We start from the raw sequence: 20,000 nt of genomic DNA, 5'->3' as shown, positions 1-20,000 counted from the left end.
GCAAATAATTTTCAACCCATATTCAATTGAATATGCTACAAAGACAACATATTTGATGTTCAAACTGATAAACGCTTTTTTTGCAAATAATCATTAACTGTAGAATTTGATGCCAGCAACACGTGACAAAAAAGTTAGGAAAGGTGGCAATAAATACTGATAAAGTTGAGGAATGCTCATCAAACACTTATTTGGAACATCCCACAGGTGTGCAGGCTAATTGGGAACAGGTGGGTGCCATGATTGGGTATAAAAACAGCTTCCCAAAAATGCTCAGTCTTTCACAAGTAAGGATGGGGGGAGGTACACCCCTCTGTCCACAACTGCGTGAGCAAATAGTCAAACAGTTAAAGAACAATGTTTGTCAAAGTGCAATTGCAAGAAATTCAGGGATTTCAACATCTACGGTTCATAATATCACCAAAAGGTTCAGAGAATTTGGAGAAATCACTCCACGAAGCGGCATCGCCGGAATCCAACATTGAATGACTGTGACCTTCGATCCCTCAGACGGCACTGTATCAAAAACCGACATTAATCTCTAAAGGATATCACCACATAGGCTCAGGAACATTTCAGAAAACCACTGTCACTAAATACAGTTCGTCGCTACATCTGTAAGTGCAAGTTAAATCTCTACTATGCAAAGCGAAAGCTATTTATCAACAACATCCAGAAACGCTGCCGGCTTCTCTGGGCCCGAGATCATCTAAGATAGACTGATGCAAAGTGGAAAAGTGTTCTGTGGTCTGACGAGTCCACATTTTTATTTTTTGGGGGAAATATTCGACATGGTGTCATCCAGACCAAAGGGGAAGCGAACCATCCAGACTGTTATCGACGCAAAGTTCAAAAGCCAGCATCTGTGATGGTATGGGGGTGCATTAGTGCCCAAGGCATGGGTATCTTACACATCTGTGAAGGCACTATTAATGCCGAAAGGTACATGCAGGTTTTGGAACAACATATGCTGCCATCTAAGCGCAGTCTTTTTCATGGACGCCCCTGCTTATTTCAGCAAGACAATGCCAAGCCACATTCAGCACGTTACAACAGCGTGGCTTCGTAAAAAAAGAGTGAGGTACTTTCCTGGCCCGCCTGCAGTCCAGACCTGTCTCCCATCAAAAATGTGTGGCGCATTATGAAGCGCAAAATACGACAGCAGAGACCCCGGACTGTTGAACGACTGAAGCTCTACATAAAACAAGAATGGGAAAGAATTCCGCTTTCAAAGCTTCAACAAATAGTTTTCTCAGTTCCCGAACGTTTATAGTGTTGTTCAAAGAAAAGGTGATGTAACACTGTGGTGAACATGCCCTTTCCCAACTAATTTGGCACGTGTTGCATCCATGAAATTCTAAGTTAATTATTATTTGCAAAAAAAAAAGTTTATGAGTTTGAACATCAAATATCCTGTCTTTGTTGTGCATTCAATTGAATATGGGTTGAAAAGGATTTGCAAATCATTGTTTATATTTACATCTAACACAATTTCCCAACTCATATGGAAACGGCGTTTGTATGTATGTATGTATATACAGGTATATTTACATGTGTATGTATGTATACATATATGCATGTATATATTTATGTATACATATGCATGTATATAATGATAAATGGGTTGTACTTGTATAGCGCGTTTCTACCTTCAAGTTACTCAAAGCGCTTTGACACTACTTCCACATTTACCCATTCACACACACTTTCACACACTGATGGAGGGAGCTGCCATGCAAGGTGCTAACCAGCACCCATCAGGAGCAAGGGTGAAGTGTCTTGCTCAGGACACAACGGACGTGACGAGGTTGATACTAGGTGGGGATTGAACCAGTGACCCTCGGGTTGCGCACGGCCACCGCGCCACGCCATCCCCATATGTATATATATATATATATATATATATATATGTATGTGTGTGTGTATATGTGTATGTATGTATGTGTATATATATGCATATATATGTATGTGTATATACCGGTATGCCTATATATAGTATATATAGGCATATATGTGTGTGCGTGTGTGTATATATACAGTATATGCTTTATTTTCAGGTCAAATGTTTAGTCACGTGACGTAAATGTCTGCCCTTTCTTCCAGGAGAAGTGTCGGGCCGGTGCACGATACGCGGAGGTGAACGAGGAGCTGAGCGGGATAAAAGGGCGGAGCGATCGCGAGATCCAGAATCTAAAGGAGCACTTGAGGCTGGCCATGGCCGCTCTGCAGGAGGGCCAGAGGCTGGGGAACAGCATGGACCACTGACTCCTTTTAAAGGATAGGAGTGATGCTCGGGGCAGGGCAAGTCAACAACGAGCCTCCATGGTGGTGCCCCCCAGGTGTGCCTGCTCCAAATGTGACTGAAAGGAGAGAGATAGTTCTAGTGCCTTTTGTTTCAATGCTGGTGCCAATGGTAACCTGACCTTTTTACACTGGACCACGTGTTTTATAAACTGCACTTTTCCTTCCTCATTCGTGCTCCAGGCTCCCGTCAGTGCGCCTTTTTAAAAAAAAAAAAACTGGAGTATTCGTCAACCTTCCTCATTCATACTCCTGGCTCCCATGAGTGCGCCTTTTTTTTTATTTTTAACTGGAGTTTTTGTCAACTGTCGTCCTAGTTTTAGGCATTTCAGGTTCTTCTCGAACAGCTTTTACGACAGATTTTTTGTGTGTCTTTTAGAACGAAATCAAGCTAATGTTGTCTGTTGAGTTTTATTCCTCCTAAAAATATGTGCTTTAAAATGAGAGCTTATCATTTTTGATCGTTCTAGAGGAGATCATTTTTGATGTTCTGCACCAAAACATGCATGTTGGGTTACCAGAGACTCTTAATTGCCTCCAGGTATTGGTGGTTATTTCTTCACCTGTGTGAAGTTGTTCTGCCTTATCATTGCAAATATTCAAAAAACACTGCCTGTGTGCTGCCTTTGTGGCCGTAAAATTATTGTTTATGCTGTTAGGTTTTAGCGCTTATTCCAAAATACATTTTCTGACTAGTAGCCCCACTATGGCTGTACAATTTGAAGAAAAACCATCCCGTTAATTTTGGACTGTAAGTTGCTACTTTCTTACTACGTTTTAAACCCTGCACCTTATAAAACGGTGCAGCTAGTTTATGGATTTTTCTTTGCTGACTGTTTTAAAAAATTAAAAACAGTCACATTGAATAGGTGTGCTATTGCTTGTGGTATGATGCCATCTTTTGGATGAGTTCACTCACTGAGTGTCCTTCCATTCAGGAGTAAAAGAAGTGTTGTTCCGTCTTTTAGCGGTCCATAGCATTGCTACTCATAAGGATTCATCTCTCCAAGCAACGATTGTAAGTTTAACCAAGGCATCCCATATGTGATGTATGTAGGAGTGTTTTCATGCATTTCTGTACGTGCTATTGTAATGTAATCAAGCGAGCAGCGTTAGTATTGGCTAATATGTTAATACGTTTATGAGTGTCTGTGTTAGTATTATTAACTTACAACGGCATTATTTTTGTATTGTTTCAATAGTTCCTCAGTAAATTCACCAAAACGTCACGGTGGAGTTAAGTATCTTTAGCTGATTTGAGAACTAGCTTGCGCATTAGTGGGTCCATGACTGTGACTTCTGTTTTGTTTGATCAGCCGCTTGACTGCCGCGTTACAGACACTGTTTGGAAACAATTAGGTATATAAATAAACATTTACAGAATATTTTTGTGTAAATAACTCATTTCACAATGTGTATATCTGCGGCTAATATATTGGGAAAATATTTGTTTTCCCTCAAATTAAGTGCGTGCAGTTTATCTACCACTCCCGTCCAAAGTCAAAACCCAGTAACTCAATTTTGGTCAAAACTGAGCTGATAATAATTTTGGAGTTCCTAGGTGATATGCTTTACATTAGTGTATGCGATATTGTAATTTGTTCCGTAAGTAAGCTGTTACGCGCATGGCAGGACCTAGCAACTATCACATAACCGCGTAGATACAACAGAAAACCTAGTATCTCAAGGGACCAATCGGAGCTTTTTTTTTTCAGTCGCCTTATTGTCTTTAATGAGACATTTGCACGAATGGGGGCTGACGGTCAACCTGATTATGTGATATTATGGCACGTGGGGATATTTGGAAGATTGGCCCAGGACGTTGCAAGCAACTTCATTAAATGTATTGTTCTTGATTCTTCCCCTTGCATACTCTTTTGGGCAGATAACTGTGAAGGTCAAAATAAAAACTGGACGCTGTACACGGCTCTTGCCCAATGTGCAAACGCAGAATGGGGCCCACTCGAGATTGTAATAAAATATCTGGAGAAAGGGCACACATTCATGAGAGCAGATTCAATCCATGGCTCAATCGGCAAGAAAAAGAAAGCTCAAGAAAACATCTATACGTTTGATGACTTTGTAGATCTTTGCAAGACAGCATCAAGATAGATTGGTTTTCCTTTGTTTTCTCAAAATCAGCTAGAAGTGAGTTACTAGGTTTTTCCTTTGGACGGGAGACCGGTGCACTCTATAGTTGAGAAAATACAGTAATTGCGATTTTTCTCTTCAAATTTGATTTTACGATTTTCATTTATATATATCTTTTTTTACATATAAATGCATATAACTGGAGTGAAGAAAGATATGTTGCTTTTAGACTGTCAACATATTCTTGTCTCTGGATGCCACACATTAGAACGACATGCAATAATTTACTTTTAGAAATAAAATTTCAGCAAAAACATGTCTAAATCTTCCCAAACATTTTTGCTACAATTTTTTTTATTCATTAAATATTCATCCTGAGACATTTCGTGGCCTTCTTGGAGACATAGCCACTCCGACGTGTCCTGGGTCTTCTCCGTTGTCTCCTACCGGTTGGACGTGCCGTAGAAACTATAGTGGTAGAAAAAACATGCTGCAGCACAAACAAATGGGGGCAAGTTTTGGGAGTTGTTGACAAGGTGGGGTGGGCAGGATGACATCACTAGTTAGAACATTTATTTTAGAATAATTTAAAACGTAACGGCACACATTAAATGTTTACAGCACAAAAAAATGGCAGTTTTGTTTTGATATTTGCTTCACATAGATTTTATGATTGGTGCTTCTGGGATAGGCTCCAGCCTCCAGCTAAGCCGCAACCTTATGAACAAAAGTCAGCAGTTGGAAAACTGTTCAAGCAGAATTTGTGAGCAAACACTTTTATTGTCTTGATTTTAAAGACCGAATGAACTGAAGCGCAGCAAGAATCTTTTATGAGCTTTACATTTTGTGTGCTTCGAAATCTGGTTATTGAATGTTGCCCATAACACACAACTTCTCAACATTTGACAGGTTTTACATTAATGAGCCAATTTGACAAAGTCTACCTGTGTTTAAAAAAATCTGTATTTAAGATATACTGTATTTTCTTGTATAGTGTAAAAGATAAACGTTTTGCTATCAATAAAGTTTTAACAAAAGCAAATCTCATAACTAACTGTATTTTATGGTTGTCTAAATTAACACTTTAATCGATACTTCATATTTTATGAAGTATCGATGAAGAAAATTACAATTTATATGGAGTTTAATTTGTGTTTTTTGACACTGACCTGATTTTTTTTTACATCAAATTATGCTGCCAATTTTTTTTAATAAAAACTTGTGAGCGAAATTTGTTTGTTTGAAAATTAAGTTTGTTAAATTACATTGCTTTGAAATCAAGTGTGTAAAAGTTTAGTAAAAAAAATCTGTCTCTAAAAAATTGGTGCAGAAATATTTTTTGCTTCAAAACTCACCTCATTTGCTGGTTTTGTATGAGGTTAATTTGTCTTTATCACCATTTTTTTTTTACACTGAATTTTTTGCGTTTTAATTTTGTGAACTACATTTTTTTTTCCACATCAAATTATGCTGACAGGGCAGCACGGTGGAGGAGAGGTTAGTGCATCTGCCTCACAATACGAAGGTCCTGAGTAGTCCTGAGTTCAATCCCGGGCTCGGGTTCTTTATGTGTGGAGTTAACATTTCCATGATTGCGTGGGTTCCCTCTGGGTACTCCGGCTTCCTCCCACCTCCAAAAACATGCACCTGGGGATAAGTTGATTGGCAACACTAAACTGACCCTAGTGCGTAAATGTGAGTGTGAATGTTGTCTGTATCTGTGTTAGCCCTGCGATGAGGTGGCGACTTGTCCAGGGTGTACGCCGCCTACCATCTGAATGCAGCGACCCCGAAAGGGACAAGCGGTAGATAATGGATGGATGGATGATGCTGTCAGTTTCACTGAATAAAAATGTCAGCAAAATTCAGAGCATAAACACTGATGCTGGCAGTTTTAGTGAAATATTTTCCGGGCACAGTTCATAAGACAATATATCCTGTATATCCTGAAGGAGTTTATAAAAGTTGAGCTCAGGAAAATAAAGACAAGATATATTACATACACAATTCTTCCCAAATTAAAGAAATACAATTCAAAATTATTAATGTAACATAGCCTTCAAAGGATTTTTTTTAACTTAAATTTAACATGAAGGTTGATGGCTGTTGTATACGTGGAGCTGTAGAGGATGTCAATCATCTGTCCGTGGAATGTGAGAGTCTACATGTGTTCTGGAAGGAGATCAGAGATTGGCTGAGAAACAAGGGTTTGGCAATGTCCCCATTCAATATTGAAGAGATTAAATTTGGTATTTTTTATAAATGACTAACATAGAAAAATGTATGTCAACATTGTTATGCTCCAGGCAACATTTTTTCAACATAAATGTCGATGTATGAAAGTAAGGCCTAGATTTTCTAATTGGCTTAATGGTTTAAATTGATGTATTTGTTAAAAACATTTAAATGTTTTTAGGTAGCCCCTTTTGTCTTTATATATATATATATATATATATATATATATATATATATATATATATATATATATATATATATATATATATGAGAAGTTAAGACCATACCTTCTGTCAAAAAGTGATTTATGACCCCTCATAAATCAAAGGTCAATGATTTATGAGGGGTCAAGTTCAAAGGTAAATGATTTATGAGGGGTCAAGGGTCAAAGGTCAAAGTCAAAGGTCGGGGTCAAATGTCAAGGTCAAGTGGGTGTGGCTTACACCGGAAGAGGGTGGAGTTAAGACCTGCGGTGGGAGTGGTTAAACCAGGAAGAGGGTGGAGTTTTAACCAGAAAGAGGGCAGAGTTAAGACCTGTGGTGGGAGTGGTTAAACCAGGAAGAGGGTGGAGTTAAGACCTGACGAGGGAACAAAGGAGGGTTCAGTTTTTTAAGAAAGCAATGTCATCTGAGCAGCATGTGACCATATATTTGATAGTTTAAATGTTTACGATCGTTTGAAACAACTTCCAGATTTCGATGTATTGATGGCTGGGAATGTTACGTGTGGAGATGTGGACACGCACGCACTTCACACACACACACACACGCAGAGGAGGGGTACAAAAGGGCGGTGTAAGGCTTAGTCATTATTTGGAGCTTTATACGTTAGCGTAAAGACTTTGTTCGATTCGGTCATGATTAGTGAAACGCCCGTGTCGATTTATAAAAATAATAAAACTTACATTGACGCTCCGCAAAAAAGTCGAGTGTTTCTAAATCGTATTCAGATGCCGCCGACCGAGTCTTTGCGTGAGAAATGGGACTTGGAAGCGTACGGGATGGAGGGATCTTTTGGATTTGTATTCAGATACGAAATGGGTGATATCTGCTTATTTCAGCTAAAAGAAAGAAGAGACGGAAGCCCTTTCTCGATATTTTCATCGTTATCTACCGTGGATTGGGAAGTTTTAAGACTGGCAATGCCCGATTTCCTGTGGCGTGATCCTTCACCGGTGGATAAACGCGTAAAAGGAAGCTTGTTTACTTACCCGACGATGGATGAGTTGAATGAGAGAAGAATTCTGTTCAGCGCTACCTGGGAGACGAAATCTTCAGCCTCGGGTCGTTGGTTTTTACGTGCCAGTCTCCGTGCTCCAAAAATCACCGGTACCTATCCGGCTCAGTGGACCGAGCCCGATGTCTTTTCCCTGGAGTCTTTCAACGATGAATGCGGGGTGTTTACACCGTTGGTGGTCGTACCCATCGTGGCATGGCGAGAGCGAATGGCGTCGATGAAGGAGAAAATAAACGACTTGTTCCGAAGCAGTCGACAATGGAAAAGCATGCTGACGACGAGAAGAAAGTTGTCCTTTGAGACCACACCCCCGACGGAGGACGAAAGGACCTCCCCCGCTTCAGTTTCAACCAATAACCTTCAAGGAAACACCCCCTCCTCCGGCTCGTCCAATACCCTTTGAAAATCATAGCGTCAGTTTGATTGGTCGAGACTTTTTTTTTCGACCCTCCCTATAAAAACAACCCCACCCTGCAATTTTTTTTCGACCAGACCATATTGGCTCCCTTTTTTGAACGCACGGATCTCAAACAAGAAAATGGCAAACAAGACCATCAGACGCGTAAAGACCCGTCTTATACCACAGGACAATTTCAAAACATCCGTAAACACGACTGATGAAGCAAACATGGCCGAGATCTTTAACCCTCCTGAAACGACGGCTGGATCGGAGGTGGTGAGCGACGATGAGACGTGTCGCTTCGGCAGATGTTTCTGCAGATGGGGGATGAAAACCGACAACGCTACGCAGTCTTTGCCAGATGACGATAGGAAGGAGGAGGAAAAGGAGAATGACCTGATCATCATAACACCTCCGCCGTCCCCGCCACCACCCCCGTCACCATCCCCGTCACTCTTGGACCCCCCGTTGCACATCGATGATGAAACCGATGGGGGGAAGTGGTTGCTTTTCACCAGCACGGTGAAAACGGCCGTGTTTCATCTCCTCAACGAGGCCATCCGCCAGTTCAGGCAGAGCGAATGTTACGGTTGTCGGGTGAACCATCCGAGCCAGAGAAACCACCCGTGCCTGGAACCCTATGAAGAGGACTTTCTCCTGTACAACTACGACGGACTCATCAAGACTCTGCGTACGTCTAAATTCATTCAAGCCATTCAACGCTTGCTGATGCTTCGTCGCATCGAGGCTGAGGATTCATGGGTCGAATCCTACGCCGACTCTCTGCTGTCTCAACTGAAATCTGAGAGAAATGTCTGGTGGGCCATAGATGACGTGTACAACGAGTTGGTACGGGGTGATGAAACGATTTTGAGACATCTGGATATGGTGACAGAGTGTTGGAATAATTACAAAAAAGATGGGTAATTATTGGAGAAAACTTGTAAACTCTATCGAGAACCACGCTGTTATTTACCCGTTGATTGACGCGATGGAAGCGTATGTTCTAAAACGAGACAAACCTCAAAAACTACAAATTATTCTTGATTATGCCCGCTCTAAGCCTACCTGGGAAGCTACCTGGAAATCCGTTGTCTCTCATGCTTTTGACTTTGACATTTTTGAAACAATTTTGAAGGAATGGTCTAAAGAAAAGTCTTTTCAACCTTCTCCTTATCACGTGTTCATTTTATATGCTCTGTTTGTTGATATGTCGATGTATCGTCTACGATGCGACATCCCCGTCAACGTTTTGTTTGAACTACAAAAACTGCACGAAGCGATTAAATTCACCTACGGTATACCTGTTTTACATCAAACCTTGATTATAGTTTATAGTTTATAGAAAAATTGTTTTAGATTCGCTGTGTGGTGTCCATGAATGAATAAAAACAAACTGTTTTAGATTCATTGTGTTGTTTCCATGAATGAATAAAAGAAATGTGTACCAAGCAACACGAGTTCATTTCTCTTTGTCTTTCCACAATGGAGAAAGCTATGGAAAAAGCATACTATACACCCGCACACCCGGGTAGTTTTGGAGGGGTAGATCGACTCCATCGAGCTGTGCAGGATGAAACGGGGCAACGTGTCACAAAAGAAAAAGTTCAAGAATATTTAACGGGACAGGACGCCTATACACTCCATAAACCGGTTCGCATTCATTTTCCAAGAAACAGAGTCTTTGTCCCGCGACCTTTAACCCAGTTTCAAGCCGACCTCTGTGACATGCAAGCCTTGGCTGAATATAACGACGGTTATAATTATTTATTAACGGTCATAGATGTATTTTCCAAGAAGGCCTATGTGAGGGTTTTGAGGAGAAAGACGTCCGTGGAGGTGGTTGAATCGTTTCAATCGGTGTTGGGGGAAAGTCAGATTCCTCGCAAACTCCAAACCGACGCGGAAAAATAATTTTTTAACAAGCGTTTTCAAGCTCTGATGAAGAAACACAATATTGTACATTTTTCTACGGCCAGCGATCTCAAAGCTTCGGTGATTGAAAGATTTAATCGTACTCTGAAAGGGAGAATGTGGAGATATTTTACAGCCAACAACACCAGGCGCTACCTAGACGTCTTACAAGACTTGGTAAAAAGCTACAATCACGGATATCACAGCAGTATTAAAATTAAACCGGTGGATGTGACTTTGGAAAATACCCCTCAAGTGTTTGAGAATCTCTACGGCTCATTCACAGCATTCAAACGCAAATACAAATTTGCCACGGGAGATATGGTGAGAATATCCAAAGTGAGAGGAGTGTTTGATAAAAAATATGAACAGAGTTTTACAGACGAGGTGTTTACAATAACACGACGTCTCCCTCGATCTTCCCCGGCATACAGACTGAAAGATTTTGACGGTGAAATAATAGAGGGTTCTTTTTACGAAGCCGAGTTGCAGAAAGTAAAAGAGAGCGAGGACAAGCGCTATCATGTGGAGGAAATTCTAAAACGACGTACGGTCGGTGGCAAAAAACAAGTTCTAGTGCACTGGAAAAACTGGCCCGAAAAATTCAACAGTTGGGTGGACGCTGACCTCCTTACAAATGTATAAAACAATCTGATGCCTTTGATGAGCCTCACAGTCTAAAGATCATCGAGCATTATGGATCATTCCTGCAACGAGGGTTTTTACCTCACCTTACCCTCCAACGCCAGCCTCAACGTATTTAAAGAAAACAAAAGTTCCCATTACCAGATAGATTTAAGTCAACATATAGATTTAGCAGGCTCATGGGAGGTGGCCTTAACAGAGATTTCATACCCTCGCTCATGGTATAATGTTTGTAACGGAGCATTTTATGAATGGCTAAAGAGACCTCCACCGGTGGGATCTGAAAGCAATCCTGGAATGGGGATAGTTTACCGTCAAGAATTGAGAGGGGGATGTTATGAGAACGTTACACGATTCATAAATGAACTGAATGAATCTTTACAAAAAATTGACAACGATGTGAGGATAGCCTTTGACGATGTTAAAAAGCGAATCTCCTATCAATCAGGGGGTCAAACTCATTTTCGTTTTGCCCCTTCCCTGGCTTACATCATGGGAGTGAAACCTGGAAAGTGGATCAACTTTGACCGCGGGTCGGCCCCCTATCCCGCGGATATAAACGCCGGTTTCTACCATCTCTACTGTTACAGTGACGTGGTGCGACCTCAGATAGTAGGCGACGCTTATGCTCCTCTTTTGAGAATCGTGAGTGTAGAGGGAGCTTACGGTGAGATTGTCACCAAGTGTTTTAACCCCGCCTACTATTTACCCGTCTCGAAAAATCACATTGAAAACATCAGGGTGGAGATTAAATCTGATCAGAACAAACACGTCGACTTCACCTTTGGAAAGACCATCGCGAAGCTCCACTTTAGACCCGTTAGAAAGTAAAACCAACAACAATGAGAATGAGTCAACCCATGCACGACCCTCTACGTTTAGTGGGTTATTACGAAAGCCAAGTGGGGGGTTCCCTCCCCGGTTTCACAGGTTCACCTGTGATGTACGGGCGTGGGATAGGCTCCGTGTTTTCCAGGTTGTTTCGTTTTGTATCACCTCTTGTGAAAAGAGGTTTTGCCCTGGTCAAACCTCATCTTAAAACAGCGGCAAAAAATATCGCTTCCGACGTATTCAGTCATGCCGTTGGAAAAATGGGTAGTGGGGTACAAGACGGATCAGGAGGAATAATGGTCCTGGCTAGACAACCCCGAAAGAGACCCCCGGGACGGCGTCTCTCAACGAGTGGTAAAAAACGCCGTCATCTGGGGAGAAGAAAATCAGTCGGTAAAAGGTTTTCAAAGAGAAGGACCGTCGTTCCCTCACACGATATATTTTTTAAAAAAAGAAAAAAGATGGCTCTTTTACATCAAAATTCGGCCGAATGCACGATGGCCGAGCTGGATTTATTTTCAGCTCCTATGACTCAGATGTCTATCGATGATAAATCCTACACAGAAGTCCTGCCGCTATCCGCCATCACTGACGGGGGTCCTATTGAATTTTTCATCCCGGGAGAAGGTGAAAAGTACTTGGATCTGAACGACACATTACTTTACCTGCGGGTTAAAATTACCCGCGCCGATGGATCAAATATCCCAAACGACGCCAATGTGGGTCTCATCAATTATCCTCTAAACACCATCTTCAGCCAATGCGACATTATGCTCGGGGAAAGACTGATTTCTCAATCCAGCGCCACACACCCATACAGGGCGATAATTGAAACGCTACTAAACTATTCTGAAGCCACACTCAGAAGTCAATTCTCAGCCGGGTTATTTCACAAAGACACCGGCGGCTCAATAGACTCTATAGAAACAGCGAACGGACCAAACAAAGGACTCAACATCAGAGCCGGTTACACGGCTGAATCTAAAGAGGTTCAGCTACTAGGACCCCTCCACGCAGACATTCTTTTCAGCGAGAGACTCCTTCTCAACTCGGTGGATCTGAGGATCAAACTCACGCGTGCCAGCGACGCCTTTTGTCTCACAGGGGCTGCGGACGGTACTTTCCGTCTGAAAGTGCTGGGTGCCTCTCTCTTCACAAAAAAGGTCACCGTTTCGCCGGCCGTACGATTGGGGCACGCCTCGGCCTTACTCAAAGGAAACGCACTCTACCCTTTGTCACGGGTCAGCGTGAAAACCTACTCTATCCCTGAAAATTCCAGAGTATGCACCCAAGAAAATTTGTTTTTGGGCACGATGCCTAAATACATTGTTTTGGGCATGGTAAATCACGAAGCTTTCACAGGAAGAAGAGATCTCTCACCCTTTAATTTCCAGCATTTTAACGCAGAATACATCACTCTCTGTCACGCGGGAAAACAAATTCCCTCCAAAGCTTTCCAACCCCAATTTAACCAGGGGGGTTCGGTCAGAGAGTTTTACAACATGTTTACCGCTACAGGGAGGCATATGAAAGATTTACCTCTGTGCATCAACAGACAAGATTTTGAACGGGGTTATTCGCTGTTTGTGTTCAATCTCAATCCGGGAGAGGACAGCGACGCATTGTCTCGGGTTTCTAATGGCACTTTGAGGTTGGAAATGAGATTCAGAGTACCCTTACCCAACACGGTCACTCTTGTGGTTTACGCATGTTACGATTCTATTTTGGAAATTGATTCCAAACGACAAGTGCTGGTGGATTATTATTGACGACGGAGATGAATAACCATCAACTGGAGAAGCTTCTGCGACGAGTGTTGGGGAATGTTTTCTGTGGTGTATGGGCCTCCGACCAACTCCCCTCACTGACTCGCTCCTTTACCCCACCCTCCTACTTTATCGTCAACACCCACGAAGGACATCGACCGGGGGAGCACTGGTTATCGATGACTCTGGAGGAAGATGGGACCGCCACTTTTTTTGATTCTTATGGATTTTCTCCCGATTTTGATTACTACCCTCGGAGCATCTTGAACTTTTTGGAAAATCGTTCTGACCGTATATTGTACCACAACCTACAGCTTCAACACCCTTTGTCCACAGTTTATTATCTGCACCATCGATTTTGCGGACTGTCTTTTGAACAAGTTTTGTCTTTATACACAGATGATGTAGTAAAAAATGATCTTGAAGCATATACCCTGGTTAAAAAAATTCAACGTTGTACTAGCACGAATAAGAATAATAGTAGTCGTTGTGGCGTACAAGACGTCTGTTGTTTAGAAACTTTTTTGAACCGTTGAAATGAAAATGCTGTACACACTGCGTTTGATGAATAAAAAAAACATTTTATTGAAACAAGAGTTTTGTCATTATTCATTCAAGGTTTAACCAATGTGGGGACAATGTCACTTTTCTACCTCTTCTTTTCCTCACGGGGGATAGAAATGTTTCTTTTTCCACCCATTCTGATTCAAACTCTCCATCCGCTTTCAGACGTCTGTATTGATCTCGGTTATGAATGGTCGATGTGGGGATATTTAGCTCCGTCAACGCTGTTAAAAATTTTCTCCAACCCTCAGGCGTGCGGGTCTGTGGATTTTTGGACCGTTGCATCAGGTGTTTCAGTAAATCGATCATATGAGATCCCTGCACCGGTGTACCGTTTTGAACAAACTCTCCTTTAGAGGTCCACCCCTTATCATTCTCGGATAATTTTTTCATAATGTACTCGGCGTTGTTACGGTCGCGTCGGGGGAGGATTTTCAGAACTTCGATCATCGTGACATCCTTTGACCCCCCGCCAGTATTCCGAGGTTTATCCTCCGGTTTATCCATCGTTTTATCCATCGGTTTATCCTCTGGTTTATCCTCCGGTTTATCCTCAGAGTCATTCCATGGTTCACCCCGCAAATCCTTGTGTAAAGTCAGAGTCATCCTTTTCTCCTCCCGTTGCCCCTGCTTCAACAGGCCGAGATATCTCTGCAGTAGGGTATCGTATATTTTTATTCTTTCATGAGGATTCATTCCGGGTTTGTTTAAGACGGCTCTCATTTTAACATCTAGATCATCCTCCGCCGAGTCTCTGATAGTCGGCTCCGGGCGAGTCAGACGATTTAATTGTTGGGGGGATAGGAGAAACATTTTTTGAGCCTTTTTCATCTTCAACCTTTTCCGGTCAATCCACCGATAAGATTCCCTATAAACGGTACGACGGTGGCCAGTAAGGGTAGAAGAAAACCGCCCGACTGTTTCATCAGAGTCTGGCGTTTGCGTTTCAGTCCAGTCCTTTTATCAGCCAGCAGTCGGATGATTTTCTTTTGTTTTTTAAGCTGAGCAAATTGAGACGGTGATAAGGGCACATTACCCTTCAGAATGTTTAAAGCAATTTCACACAGCGTCTGGATAAAGTCTGGTGAGCCGTGACTCAGAATATCTCGACGTTTTTGTGGTGTGGCATGGTACAGAGCTTTTAACATGGGACCGTTCCTCTTTACACGCTTTGACATTATGTTTTTGGCACGTAGACAACGGGCCACTGGTGCGGAAGCACGCCCGACCTCAGTCTGTATTGTTCTGGACAGAAAGGTGTCAGGTCGACCAATAAATAGCCATGAGCATCCAAAGTAGCATCCGCAAAACTTTCCAAGAAAAAACTTTTTTGTGCGGGGAACATTTGCTGTGCCAACACGTTAATCTGCAATCTGTCCCGCGGGTTCTTAAACAGTATCATATAATTACAGTTTAAGCTAATGGTGCGTGAAAATTTTCCCTGATGAAAAACATTCTGGGTCAGCATCATAACGCTCATATTTCTATGATGTCTATACTGCGTGAAAATTTTAACCACTTCGGGGTGATTTGAGGCTTGAAAAATAACATCGTCCAAAATCACCAAATGGGTCTGATCGTCCGGAAACAAGTTTTCATCTTCAAAGGAATCAGGCAGTCCTTCAACAAATTTTATTTTTTTATTCATCTTTTTTAATTCAGCATACATGGGTTGGAAAGATGTATAAATCCACACAATGTTGTCGGGTACAGAATTCATGACGTGTTCACAATTTTCCAATACACATTTTACAAAAAAAGTATTTCCGCAACCACTAGGTCCTACAACCAGGCATGAAAAAGGTGTATGAAATCTGGGATCAAAGTCTACTCGTTCCATTTTTTCCATTTCCTCTCTAATACCCGAAAGGTAAAGTTTTCCCGTCGGGAAAGAGACGTCTTTTGTCATACACCACTCGAAACTTTTTTTCGAAAGACGAGTTATTTAAAAGGAACCCCCTTTTATCACGAACAATTTGGTGATGAGGGGTGTAGATCGCACCTGTTTTGTCTTCCTCCAGATAGCCCTCCACCAAATCTTTAACGCTGTCAAAGTTGACCCTCTCACAACACTCGCGGGTTTGAGTGATTCCTTTGGCACGCAGCACAGTTTTTTTACCCTGCAGGGTTTGGTAGGCATAACTCTTTGGACCGGCGGAGGCGAATTCGTGAATGCTGTCTCCTCCCAACTCATCCGTCAAATCGCCTAGATAGGACCCCGTCTCCAGAGAAACTTCCCCCTCGTTTACCGTGTAGATTAAACTATCGGTGTCTGTGTAAAGAACTCTCTCTTGCAACCCCTCTAGGTAACCGTACATTTTCAAACGTGCGTAAGCGGTGGTAAAAGCAGCAACAAATACATTATTTGTGTTACCGGGAAGCACCACGCTGCTTTTACTGTATTGCCATTGCACCATAGCAATTTGCTCGTTGAGAAAGGAAAAATATTCAACCTGATATTTTCCTGAAAATACAAAGTCAAAAAATACTTCACTTTTTCTCACCAAGATGGTCTGAGTTCTATTGCGCCTCTCCGCAAACTTTCCCCAAAGGCTGTTTAAACAGAGTTTTGACATTTGTCTCTTGGCAGGGTTGGGTTCGATTTTTTCAGCATCCAGCTGTATTCCCTGATTTTCACGATATTCACGAATGTACTTTTCCCTGCTTTCTGCATCGACGGCTTCTTTGGGATACCCTGAAGCTTCTTGCTTACCCTTTAGGAAAGTTTGAACATAACCCGTAAAAACGGTTTCACTCCGTTCTTCAAAGTGCCACACCTCCGTAATCTTACCGACTCTGTATCCCAACTGTAAAGCTTTGTTGAATTCGAGCGTGACCCAGACTCCCGTCAATGCCCTTCCTTCCTCATCATGTTCGCAGGGTTCCTGCTGGTTATTGTTTTCTGCGCATGTGCGGCAAAGTGTAAACACTAGTTTACCCTTGACCGTTCTGTAGGGTAGCACAGGGAAATAGAGACCTCGAGGAGGGTGAACAACGGCTCTGACCAGACCGAAATAGTTTCCAACATCGTCAAAATCCGTGTGGATGATGACAGGATGACCCAGGGGGTAAGGAAATGCGCTGTTGACGTATGGGTAGAGAGAGGTGACATCCTCATACAATACACGCTGGTTCTCACCCGCCGTGTGCCTCAAGCAAAAGGCGCTTGTCCTACCTCCATAAAGAGCGTCTCGAGGCATGAGAGGTGCGGGGTAATTGCGTGTTTTGAGAAAGTCTATTACCCTAGGGTTTGATTTTTTCATTTCATTCCACTCGTGCTCTCTGATGACGATGATGTTGACCTTGTGGTCACGCTTTAACGCTTTCATTTTTTTCTCGGTAGCCTTGTGCAACTCCTCGAACGGTGTGTTTGTCAAAGGGCATACAGCACCGGGTTCGAAACACGTCGGGCATCCGTGATAAAAACACCCCTGAAATTCCCAGACGAATGGTTTGCCACCGATTATAGCAAACCCATCCACAAAGTATGCCCCCATCTGTTTTTCGCCTTTGTTTAAAGCATGCTGAATGAAAATACCACGACGATGCGACTCCCATTCTAACCATTGGATGCTGGTGTGTGAGTATTTTTTACACAACCCTCGGTAGTTATCCGGGGAAGGTATGGCTAGAGAACGCGGCTCGAGGAAATTAGTCACAAACACCTTCATGCAGGCCGGGCTTCACGGTGGCAGAGGGGTTAGTGCGTCTGCCTCACAATACGAAGGTCCTGCAGTCCTGGGTTCAAATCCAGGCTCGGGATCTTTCTGTGTGGAGTTTGCATGTTCTCCCCGTGAATGCGTGGGTTCCCTCCGGGTACTCCGGCTTCCTCCCACCTCAAAAGACATGCACCTGGGGATAGGTTGATTGGCAACACTAAATTGGCCCTAGTGTGTGAATGTGAGTCTGAATGTTGTCTGTCTATCTGTGTTGGCCCTGCGATGAGGTGGCGACTTGTCCAGGGTGTACCCCGCCTTCCGCCCGATTGTAGCTGAGATAGGCGCCAGTGCCCCCCGCGACCCCAAAAAGGGAATAAGCGGTAGAAAATGGATGGATGGACACCTTCATGCAGGCCGAGGCTATGGTGATACGGGAGAAGGGGTCAACACCCGTCTCGCTCGTAAACTCGGCTCTAAATTTGATGCAACCCTCACGAAGAACATTGACGTCGTTTTTACAGTAGTGTACCGCTTGTTTTTGAAAATCAAAGACCTCGCTTTTCTCATTTTGATACCACGTCTCAAACTTGGTGCGTTCAACAGGTGTCATGCGTTCTACGCCGTAATTGCTGATTGCGGGGTATTTTCCGACATAATTTAAATGTTCCTCCGAACTAAATTTGTGAGGAAAATACCCCTTGGACCAGCAATCACCGAGTCCTAACGCTTTTGGCATAGCGCTAAGCGGCACGGTAAGGAAGGAAAGCGAGTCAATGTATTTTTGCAAAAAATCAGGGTCTTTAAAACAGAGAACTTTACTCCCCTGCATGATAATTAAGGGTGCTATACCCAGCTGTACCATGCCTCTCAGAATCAAGTAACCGTCAAATCCTCTCGAATTGTGGGCTATAAATGTAGATTTAAGATACCGAGGTTTCCTGAAATGATTGAGGAAAACTGTAACACAATCCAGTCCAAAAGCACACCACTCTTCTCCTTGCAGCGTCTTGGTACAGACTAGAAAGGGAATGTGAGTGTGATTGTCATCGACAAACGTCTCAAAATCATAGAATATGATATTATCATTGTGGTTTACTTCACGTGGTTGGGGTTGTATATAGCAAAGATGTCGTGTTTCAGGTGTCTCTGAGTCACTGCGAGGTAGCTCTTCTTTACATATTTGACATTTTAACTTAGGGCACGTGTGTTTAGCGATACCTGTAGCCACAGGTACATCGTAAAATAGGTTGCATTTAAGGCATTTCTTTCGCCGATCGCAGTTGCTGACGAGTTTTTCCATAACCCGGTGTTTTACCCTGTGTCTGAGGAGACATACAGGAGAACGACACCACATGTTGCAATCCCTGCAAAGCACAGTTTTCCCCTCTATTTTTACACACCCGTTTTGTGTACAGACCAAGCAATAGCCGTCGCATTTGTGTCTGTTGGGTTTGTCGTACCCTTGGTAACAGTAGTGACAAACGTACGGTTTTGACAAAAAACCTTTAATGTTAATGATACCGCTGTAATGATTCTGAGATAAATACAGATACAACGGATTTTCTGATTTGGGGTAATCCGTCTCGAACCGTGAGAGGGGTCGTTGGCCCTCTTCTCTGTACAGTATGACAATTTTACGACGTACCACTTTTTCAAATTCACGAATATGACTGAAAGTGACGGAAGTCTGTTCGTCTAAGCCCGCTTTTCTCTGTATTTTTTCAGCCTCCGCCACAGCCTGGCTATCTGTAAATTCAGGATGTAACAGACTTGCTAGGCTAATGGCAAAACATAGTTGATTATTCGAGTTTAATGGATTGTAAAGATAACGAGCTTTTTTTCTGCGGATTTCATGTTCCAAAAGGGTTTCGATTTTTCTTCTTACACCACCTCGAGGGTTATGTATCACCTGGACCATCACCTGTATTTCTTCATCGTTCAATATTTCAACGTTTGATTGTACCAACAGATCTAACAGGTCTTGAAAAGCATTCATCACAGCCCCGGCATCGTTTCGAAATGTAAATGAAGTATGTTGATTTGCACTTTCACCGGATAACTCCAATTGAATGATATCGTCGGGTCTAGCTTCCTTAGTTACCATCTGTGTCAGCTTTTTAAGGCTCCCCAAGACTCCGCGGTAAAATGTGGCGTAATCTGTTACATCGTTGTTTTGAGGAAAAGTTAAAACGCTGGATAGTTGTATATTGTTGAATGTTTCCCTCCTCAAGACATTTACCCCATCACCCCTCTGGGTCTCATTTGAAATTGATTGGTCAGCCGTTGACGGTTGGTTCTGCATGACCCCCACCACCTCCGAAAAATCCAAACATTCCCCCGAGGGTGTCGCCCCTCCCA

At 42.6% G+C, this 20,000-nt stretch overlaps 2 protein-coding genes and 1 long non-coding RNA gene across 3 annotated transcripts in view; 1 reads left to right on the top strand and 2 right to left on the bottom strand.

The window, feature by feature from the left end:
- The window catches only part of triobpb (TRIO and F-actin binding protein b), a 61,852-nt gene extending 56,418 nt beyond the window's left edge, over positions 1–5,434 (top strand). Inside the window, exon 12 of the mRNA XM_061885033.1 lies at positions 2,104–5,434. Coding sequence (XP_061741017.1) covers positions 2,104–2,265 — 162 coding nt within the window. The 3' untranslated portion in view covers positions 2,266–5,434. The remainder of the gene's footprint in view (positions 1–2,103) is intronic.
- A 10,170-nt stretch (positions 5,435–15,604) lies between these two features.
- Positions 15,605–19,612, bottom strand: LOC133541159 (uncharacterized). Its single transcript, XM_061884278.1, has 2 exons — positions 18,046–19,612; positions 15,605–17,648 (listed from the first exon to the last, which is right to left on the bottom strand). The coding sequence occupies exons 1-2, from the start codon at positions 19,558–19,560 to the stop codon at positions 15,840–15,842; spliced, it is 3,324 nt and encodes a 1,107-aa protein (XP_061740262.1). The 5' UTR covers positions 19,561–19,612; the 3' UTR covers positions 15,605–15,839.
- A 69-nt stretch (positions 19,613–19,681) lies between these two features.
- LOC133541417 (uncharacterized) overlaps positions 19,682–20,000 on the bottom strand; it is a 1,677-nt gene continuing 1,358 nt past the window's right edge. The window contains exon 5 of the long non-coding RNA XR_009803872.1: positions 19,682–20,000. This exon is cut by the window's right edge and continues 381 nt beyond it. This is a non-coding gene — a long non-coding RNA (uncharacterized LOC133541417).

The sequence above is a fragment of the Nerophis ophidion genome, linkage group LG23 (assembly GCF_033978795.1).
Source record: "Nerophis ophidion isolate RoL-2023_Sa linkage group LG23, RoL_Noph_v1.0, whole genome shotgun sequence".
Lineage (NCBI taxonomy): Eukaryota > Metazoa > Chordata > Actinopteri > Syngnathiformes > Syngnathidae > Nerophis > Nerophis ophidion.
Note: the sequence above shows the minus strand (reverse complement) of the source record. Positions and strands in the feature narration are given on the sequence as shown.